At 38.5% G+C, this 10,105-nt stretch overlaps 1 protein-coding gene across 1 annotated transcript in view; it reads left to right on the top strand.

Moving 5' to 3' along the window:
* Positions 1-8,666: 8,666 nt before the first annotated feature.
* asic1c (acid-sensing (proton-gated) ion channel 1c) overlaps positions 8,667-10,105 on the top strand; it is a 72,438-nt gene continuing 70,999 nt past the window's right edge. Inside the window, exons 1-2 of the mRNA XM_043225807.1 lie at positions 8,667-8,967; positions 9,232-10,047. Of these exons, the coding sequence (XP_043081742.1) occupies positions 9,484-10,047 (564 nt within the window). The 5' untranslated portion in view covers positions 8,667-8,967; positions 9,232-9,483. The remainder of the gene's footprint in view (positions 8,968-9,231; positions 10,048-10,105) is intronic.

Below are 10,105 nucleotides of genomic sequence, written 5' to 3'. Positions count from 1 at the left end.
CGGAAGTCAGCCTTCAGGATATCCAGTAAGTGTTTCAGTCTTAGTATTATAGCTTTACAAGTGTATAGGTCGCCTCACGTGTTACATGTTTAATCTGTGAAGTTATTTAGTCCTTAACTAAAGCAAAATAATACACAGATTCAATTTTGTTAGCTTTTTTTGTTTGTTTGTGGAATATTAGACACCCCCAAAATCTTATAATGAACACGCTTGAACTGAACTGAACTGTTTTTTTTTTTTTTTTTTGATTAATTCTAGGCTTAGATGGCATATCAAAAAGCATTTTTAATTTTTTAAATGACTTGTTACTGATGAGTTGAACTTGAAACTCAATGACTTCATGCTTTTCAATTGTTACTTTTTATTAATTGTATATTTTATGGCGTTTCGCACATTTTCAAAGAAGCACTTTGACGTCCAGTGTTGTTTTTTTTGCTTTATACTGACAGTTTTGTAGTAATCCACATCTTCGCATGATTTATTTTTACTTATTTTCACCCAAACAAGGCAGCAGTCAGAACGAAGGACTTTTTTTTTTTTTTTTTTTTTTTAAAGCTATTTTCTGTACTTGCACGCAATCTTCAGTAAAATGCACAAAACACCTGGCCAGAGAAGACAGGGTTCAGGTGGTGAGAGGATGTAAATTGCTCGGCACGCCTACAGTTAATTATCTTCCGCCATAATATGCCAATTATGTTAAAGAGCTGCACCTGCAGATACCCATTACAGAACTGCCGATTATGAGAGAGGCTAATATCTGTGCTACGTTCGATTTTTAGCTTGATGCTTTTCAGGAGAGCGTGCTTAACCAACAATTGAGTTTTGTTGTAGTGTGTATCATGCGCAAGTGTTATAAATATCATAACTTCATGCAGGCTGCGTTTACAGCGTGTAGCCTACGATTGACCTGCGTGAGTTTTGTTGGAGCTAGCCGTACGAATTATGATACGACGTTACAGGGACAATCCTTAACAACTGAGAAGCATAAATATATGCCGAAAATAACTGCGTGTTCGCAAATGAATCATTTTTTGGAGTTTGTTCATGTAGTTTACTGAAGTATTTGAAATGGGAGAGTGTTTGTCGATTGGTTGACTAGGCTTTTTTTTGTAACTGTCACAAGGGAGCACTGCTGCGTTTCTTAAGCCTGCTGTATAATTTCCAGACAGATTTGAGGAAATGTCGTAGCAAGTTTTGTTATAGGTCAGATTCATCAGTCTGGGATCTTTTAATGTGACGTGCTCACTGGTGGCTAATTAATTGTTCTTTCATTGAGTTGATTGCAGCTTCAGGATTGTGGCTCCTCTTACGGCGACAAAATCTCATTTGTGTGTGTGAAAGATGTGCAGATACAACTGTTGATGTTAGGTTAAACTTAGACGTAGTCCGCCCAAGCATGAGAACGTACTCGTCCTCAGGCCGTCCAAGATGTAGATGAGTTTCTTCATTGAAAGAGATTTAAAGAAAACTGATCTTCTGCAGTTGAATGGGTGCCATGAGAATGAAAGACCAAATGGCTGCTAAAAAAACATCACGATAAACTACGAGGAGACTAAATTAACTTTAGCTTAGCTTAACTTTAGCTTCCAGCTACAGTATGAGTCGTCTATCCTATTGTTTTCATCAAGAAACCGTATTAACTGAATCAAGAGAGAAATTTGCACAGAACCAGTGAAACCATTCTAAACCAATACGCTGGAGGTTCTTGATGTGAGAGGACGACAAGGGATAGACTTTTTCTAGCGTTAAGGATTATAGAATCTTATTTTGGCCAAAGCGGCAGTTCGTTAAAACAATCCACAATGATGGGTTTGTTGTATAGACTTAGACTTCCATTTGATGGACTGGAGTGGTCTGGGTTAATGTGATGGTTTTATCAGCAGATGGGCTCTCATTCTGACGGCGCCCATTCACTGCAGAGGGTCCGTTAGTCAGCAAGTGATGTAATGCTAAATTTATCGAATTCTTTTCAGATGAAGAAACGTTCATTTACAAATATAGGATGTTTCGGCAGCTTTTTAAGGAGGAATTGACTTCGCAAGATGGACTGTCTATGCATTTACAAATAAATGCTGGAAATAAAATAATTTAATTGTTTTCTAAAAAAAAAACAAAAAAACTATATATATGTGTATATATATATATATATATATATATATATATATATATATATATATATATATATATATATATATATATATATATATATATATGTATATATGTATATATGTATATATATATATATATATATATATATATATATATATATATGTGTGTATATATATATATATATATATATATATATATATATATATATATATATATATATATATATATATATATATATATATATATATATATATATATATATATTTGTTTATTTTCTCTACTTCAAAATGTCACTGAATTCAGTTATTTCTGCGTAAATATTTATGTACCAGCAATTCCTGAGTAAAACACCCATAATGCATTTGATTTTGTTGATCTGACTGTGTCTGGGTGGAAAAATGTGTAAAGTGATAAAATAACTGTGGTTTTAACAAATGTTTGGTGAAATTGCGTTATCGCAGATATCTGGGTGTAGCTAATAGTCTTCATTTACATGCATCCCAGACATTGGAGCAATACAAAGCTGGTTAAAACTGAACGTTTACAAAATCTTGTTGTTCAGTGTTCCCTAATCGATCCTAGATCCTCTTCTGTAGTCGAGAACCCCTCTGGTTTCGTTGCCCGTGTAGCACTACGTCAGCGGGAGATTTGAAACTGACTCTTGGTTCTGTTGATTATGACCCACTTTAACCAAACATGGTGCATCTGAAAGCTTTTCCAGAGTAGTTGGATCTCAATGGAGACCATGTTGAGAGGTAAAGTGTTAACAGCCATTTATTATCTTGTTTTGTATACCTTCATCCATGAGTGAGTTGTGTATATCATTATGAAGTGACTCATATGTTTGGACTGCCGTTCGCTGTGAAAGGTCATCGTGCGCAGTGAGCAAACAGTCTGATAAAATTGCAGTGCGAATTGCTGAAATAAGCTTCATAAGATGGGGGGAAAAAGAAAGCTTCGCCATTGAGTAAACGACTGCATTTAAAATATTTAACTTGGATGCTTATCTGCTTTGTAGACGTGCATGTTTAGTAATTGCTTGTGCATTTGTTTGCACAGTTCACGTTAATTGCAATAGCTTTACAGAAACAGAAAAGAGTCGCTGAATATTTATTTTTTCAATATTTTTCAGCTTTTGAGTTTGTGACCGGTGATTTGTGTGCTGCAGGGTGTTCCAGCTTGTGTTCAATTTCACGTTTTTGTTACCGGACAAGACCTTTTGATATTTTCAATTTCACACTCCCTCCGATCTGACAGGTTCATTGTACGACAGAAATGCGTAGCCTCTCCACTCTCAAGAAAAGCGGGATATCCTTTATTGTATGCGTTTTATTCAATTACAGCCGCTGTTCTTTTACCTGAGCATCGAAATTTGCAAAGCAGAAACGCAACCAAACCTACAGCACAGTGTGTGACAACTTGTTACTAGGCCACCTCATCATTATTAGTGTTAATGCATTATATTATGCAGTCTGTGTCTTAATGACTTTTTTTTTTTTTTTAATGGAATTGCAAGGAGCAGTTTTATTAGTGTCAATTATGATATTCAGTGCTGCTTGAAAGCTTGACAAAAAAAACCTAAAATGATTAAAATGACCCAATTCAAAAGTTTGTGAACCCTTAGATCTTAATACTGTGTGTGGTGTCCTGAGATGGAAGATGGCCTGCAGAATCTTACATTTATCAGCATCTTTTGAATATTTGAACCCTTTCTAGCAATGACTGTATGATTTTGAGATCCATCTTTTCACACTGAGGAAAAGTCAAATACAACTATGGATCAAACATTCACTTATGATCACGATGCATTAAGACTCTGGGCATGGAAACTTTTGAACAGGATAAAGAATTTTGTTGAAGGGGAAAAAACATATGTGTGTGTGTGTTTCCATTTAGTACTGCCCTTATACTTGAAGGATATACTTGCATGTTTAGTATAATTTACCTTAATCTTCAAATTAATTCATCATATAACTTTTTTTTATTTATTACAGTTATATTTTTTTAAATCTGTGTTTTGCTTTAATTGTTTATTTCAGATTTGTTTTTGGTATATAATTATAGTACTTCAACGTTTTGGTTAGTTGCCAACACAACTTTCAATTAACAAAAATGGTTGGTAGTAGTTTTAGTTAGCACAGTCTGATAGGGGGCTGTTGCTTTTTCTCATCAGTTGATTTAGAAAAAGAAGATTCAGAAGAGTCTCTGTTTAGCTTCCTTTCACTCAAACAGTAGAGTATGTTGCCAGCAAAGACAGAGTCATGGTTTTGATTCCCATGAAATTAATGAATTGGAAAAACTCTTTTGCTTGATTGCAATTGAAGTCACGTTTGGCATAAGTATAAATTAAGCTCTTTTCTATATAATGATAAGAAAGGACAAAAAGTCCCATATTTGACATGTGCTATTCAGTGTGGAAATTCTTTCTTCTATGTACCATGAAATTAAGTAATTGGAATCACATAAGTGAAAATATGCACATAATGCCATGAAATTTTCTGTTAATGTAATTGCATATTTCAGAGCTTTGAGTAACATGCCACTTTTTTTAACCTTTGTAGCCATGACCAGTTCTACACTGACTTAACAAACCGGTAAAGATCCCCCTTATGCTTCCTATTCTAGAAACTAATACCTTTTGAGGTATATTTTAATAGACTTTCATGGTTTAATCCATGTGAAAGGGTTTTTAATGAGAGAGGTGAGATTTAGTTTTAGACCCTTCATCGATGATAAGCTCAAACATTTTGTAAATAATTTTTTTCTTTTCTTATTTTGTAACATTTTAGCCTACCCGTTTGTCTCTCACCATGAAAATAGCAGTGGTATAGCTAGCAATAATATTACAGTAAATTGTAAACAAAAACACCGATCCAATATCCTGAATGAAGTATATGAGGTGTTTTGGGCTTGCTCTGCTCTCATCATACCGCCATGCTCTGCCGTTAGTCGCTGCACAGATTTAGATTGCGTTAGATTGGCCGCAGATGTCCGATGATTTATTTCCTGGGTCAAGCAGTGTGGTCGGTGTCATTATGCTCACCGTCGCCTCTCGGTAAACAGTCTCAAGAGGCTGCCTCAAAACTGCAAAGCGTCACGATCCTCTCGTGTTTACAGCATGTCTCAGCAGGCATCAGTGGAGCGACCCTGATGCTCTTCTGCCTGTTACAGGCAGTTCAGTGGTTCGAAATGAGATGGCAATACATATAATCTGTCTCGGTTTTAAGATGCTTGCACTTTCATATTAGCTGCGGCATCTGTCTTAAGGCATCGCGCTTGAGTGTGCACGTCTTACTCCAGCGTTTACGCTGACTTCAGCGATATTCTCAGCTGAATGAGATTTTGAGTGTGTTCCCACAGCCTGTAAAACAATGGGCAGTTCATCCTTTTTATCTGGTAAATGACACGTGTCTGGTGAATGTGCTTTTAAATATGTGGATGTCCACGTGCTCTCCGCTGTGTCGTTTTTTATTCCTTTTCCTTTGGTCATTGCTTATCTAGATGGAACAATGTTTTTTTCATTTTCACAGATAGCGGAACAATAATTTGTCTTTTTTGCTCCTGCATACAGAATATTTCACGTGTGTTAGCATAAAAGTGTCATCATGTACACTTCTTTTTCATATCGTTTCAAACCCATTTTGTTTTTCTTCTTCCATTTGAACAAAAAGATGATTTTAGACAGAATGTTGGATATTTCCATATAATGAAACTGAATGATTGATATATGATTGATTATTGATTCATTTCATTGTCATTAAATTTTGGCCTTTTGCTTGTACATCACTTCCTTTTTAGCCAAGTAGTAGGTAAGTGACGAAGCAGGTCAGCACTGTGCTTCGTCTGTTTTAAACAGATCGTTTGATTTATTCGTTCGAGTTATTATGTGTTTAACATTGTTCAGCCCTGAAAAGCGTTAGTCAGATAGTGGTTTTTAGACTGAAACTTTACTTCTCGAATGGATCAATCACATCTAATTTCCTATTATAGATTTGCTTCCATCCAAATATGAAACGGATCTTTTCAAAAATCTTCAAAGCATTTTCATTTTGGGGTAAATGATCTCTTATTTGTGTTGCATTGCTGTTTAAAAGCAGGGAAAGAGGAGTCACAGTGGGCTGGCTAGAGAGTGAGTACTCCAGCTGATGTAAACCGGTTTATGAATGACAGTAAGCCTGTTCCTCATGGCCTCTTATGACCAGAGGTCGACTCCCTGAAGGAGAAATCTCATCGTTTCTGCCAAGCTCTCAGCATTGACATGCTGCTGTGCTTTCCTTGACAGATGTCAAGAGCTTGTGCGGTTGTGTTGAATGAAGCTTCGAAAATATTGATCGCATGTCAAACGTCAATCAATAATTGTGTGGTCCATATGTTCCCTTATATACATTACATAGCAGAAGCTTGTAATTGATTCTCCAATTTAAACATTTTCTGACATGGTTTCATTTTATTTTTTGTAAATGACTTTTGACTTTCTTTGCACGTTAGTAGTTCCAACTACATTATGCGTGCATGATTGCATAATGCGTGAGGTTGAGCTAGTGCAAGATTTGTGGTTAAAAGTATATACACTAGTTTTTCTGTTTAAGTAATGACTGAATGCTAGATGAGACTCCTATTCCTCAGCTGGGATTGTGTAAAAGCCCTTCGAAGCTGCACGGAATTTCATTCTGGAAGTGAACAATTCCTTGAATCCTTTTTAGACCAGGTTAGTAGAACACTTCCTATAATTTCAATCGAACTTTCTTTAGGATGTGGCCAATTTACATTTAGACTCATGATTTGTAAAGCAAGCCTCTGCTTTTAATTCTGAATTCAATTCCGTTCCAGTGATTGTCTTCTCCATCTTCCCAATTCAATTTAAACGTCTAGTGATGTTCCAGGTATTATTCACCTGTCTTAAACCGAAGTGAAACTAATTGAAACGGCAATATATGAAGAGCCTGCAACAGGATAATAACCCAAATCCACAGATGGTTGGCTAAGAGATAAATGGTTAAGAAAAAAGGGTCAAGTGAGTAAGAAAGCCCTCAGAACTGCATTGTTATAGCAAGTCGAAGCAAAAATTCTCCAGGTCGATGCAGGGGACCAATAAACAATTAGACAAAAAGCCTGCAAGCGATTTCCTGCCAATAATGGATAAAACTAGCTAATAGTTTGCTATTTTTTTTCGTCAAGCAAAATGATTGCACGGTGATTTCGTTGGTAACTCAGTTTCATGTCATTGTGTGTGTGATATGTTTTCAGCTGTCGATCACTAGTCACAATGTACAATCTTTTATTCATTCAGCCCTCAGGTGAAAGTAGGAACATACTTAAAACACCAATCACTATCTCTCAGAGTGCAACTATGGAAATAAAGCGTTTAGCACATTTGGTCAGGGCAGTGGCATGTTAAAAGCTCAATGGCGATGTTTGGATGTGGGAGGCAGTGCCCACTCTCTGATAATGCGATTCTCCTCCGTTTAAAGTCCTGCTTTAAAAATCAAATCTAGTTTAGTAACACTGTTTTTCAATCTTTTGCTCTTCGTTCTTAATAGTGCACCTCAAAAGTACCGCTCTTGTATTTTGCCTTGTTAACAAATAGCTAAACCGCATCTGTCGTATCCGGGAATATCTGGTAATCAATCATGCCGAGGTATGTGAAATATAAACCCGTTTTAGTTGTTGCATTATCCGTCTGCCTTTTATTCAAAGACTTGTTTTGGATATGCTACCTACACATGGCAAGCTTGCTGAGTCTAAACATAACAACTGATTCACAGTATGCCATTTCCAGTAATTTACATGTAGAAATATGCAGAATAATATTGTAATATGCTAATCCTCATTCTCAGCATATTTGCTATAATGCAGAGCCTGTAAACAGGATCCAGACATTACAATATTTGCAAAAGTCAGAATATGAATGCATGTGCACAAACTCCATCTGGGCTGGTTTTGAAGGCTATTTTTATTTTCTACTGGACAAACAAACCAAATTTGACATCAATTGAAATGCATCTATTTGAAAAAGAGACCCCTCAACAAATAAATTTAAAGCATTATGTCTTTTAAGTCCCAGCCTCCTCTTGGGGCATTGATTGGATATTGATTTAATTCAGTTGAGAAGGATCTCTATCCCTGGCTATTCACCCATTGTTATGGTAATTTATCTCCCTTGAGCATCATAGCAGCCATAACCTCATGTCACTTAGGGGTGGATTTGCAAGTGATCCCTGAACTATTAACCCCCCCAAAAAACAATGCACTTCGATTGAAACCTCAGTCAATAAATCAAGCTGGTCTCTAATGACAGACATATCCGTTAGCACTCAGAAAGCTACAAAATCATCTCTAATTTCTCGTAAAACTCCAGCTACATTAATATGCAGGTTTAGAGGGGAAAACGAGCATTTGCCTCTCTGCAAACCAGCCTCCTCCGATACAATCACATGGCGCAGATGGTTGCTTCTCTGCAACTACCTGTAGCTGAAATACGGCATTGCACATTGAGAGCTTTTCCTATCATACGAAACCCAGAGTCGAAGCACCCCCAGCCCTGCTAGAACCCTCCCCCCATGTTTCTCGCGCACACACTCACACACACACACTCACACACACAGAGGCTGTGGTGAAGCAGACGCTCAGCAGTGGGATGGATCCTGACTACTAAAGAGCAACGGAGAGAGAGGAAGGGTGGCAGGCAGCCGGCAGAGGTGCATAAATCCTCATTTCCAGATCTGGAGGAAGAAACGTTCGCTGTCCGGGGCGAGACCACCACGTTGGCTTTCAAAAACATCAGGAGGCAGTGCTTACCACAGCTCTCTGTGAATCCAGGAGAGGCGAGAAACCCGGCTGAGGCTGTCAAACGCAGAGGTGGGCTAGGAGGAGGTCTATGACCCTTGATTTTCAGCAGGGGAGTGGCGCAGGGGGACGTAGCTGGCGACGAGCAACAGACGCTCGCCGCTTGTAATCTTCCCATTCACTAATTCATTCCATTCCATTGTCATAGCGATGTAAAGCCATTCTGTGCCGACGGGAGGAGGCACACTCCAATCAGCTGCTCTCGCCAAGGCGAGATCTTTCATTTCCATCAGCGTGTTTTGGTTTCCCTTCACTTCTTTGTGCTTTGTCCCTCAGAAACCGGACGGCGTCACTCCAGTCTTTTCATGTGACTTGGTCTTTCTGGAGCTGTCACTGTGTTTGGTTCTGCATGGAATGACAGCTGCTTTTTTAGAGACAGCGGAAGAGGTCGCAGATGGAGTGAGGACTGCCACTAACAGGAAAGCTCCTTGAGAAATCATAAAGAACCTCTTCAAAGACTTGCTGCTTTTTCAAGCGTTTAGACTTGCCTCGTTGCACACTTTTTACCATTTGTCTCACTGGATACCAATGACAGCCATGAAGGGAGACTCTGAAGACAGCATTGAAAGCGTGAGGCCGTCCAGCCTGCAAGTTTTCGCCAACTCCTCCACACTACATGGCATGAGCCACATATTCGCCTATGGCCACATGACGTTCCGCCGCTTCTTATGGACACTGTCCTTCATGGGCTCTTTGGGTCTCCTGATGTTTGTGTGCATGGACAGAGTGTACTACTACTTCGAGTTCCCCCACGTTACCAAACTTGACGAGGTGGCGGCGCCCAACCTCACCTTTCCGGCCATCACCTTCTGCAACCTCAACGAGTTTCGCTTTTCGAAGATCACGAAGAACGATCTCTACCACGTCGGGGAGCTATTGGCATTGCTCAACGAAAACTATCAGATCGCTAACCCTCACCTGGCCGAGCCGGAAGTCCTCGCTTTGTTGAAGGAGAAGGGTAATTTTGTCAACTTTAAGCCCAAGCAGTTCAACATGACGGATTTCTACAACCGCACGGGCCATGATATCAACGACATGCTCTTGCAGTGCACCTTCAGAGGGGAGGATTGCTTCCCTGTAAACTTCACCACTGTAAGTTACCATGGGGCTATATTTTTCTAAGTTTACAGTTGTGGCAAACTGAAGTTCA

The sequence above is a fragment of the Puntigrus tetrazona genome, chromosome 24 (genome assembly GCF_018831695.1).
Source record: "Puntigrus tetrazona isolate hp1 chromosome 24, ASM1883169v1, whole genome shotgun sequence".
Taxonomy (NCBI): Eukaryota; Metazoa; Chordata; class Actinopteri; order Cypriniformes; family Cyprinidae; genus Puntigrus; species Puntigrus tetrazona.
Note: the sequence above shows the minus strand (reverse complement) of the source record. Positions and strands in the feature narration are given on the sequence as shown.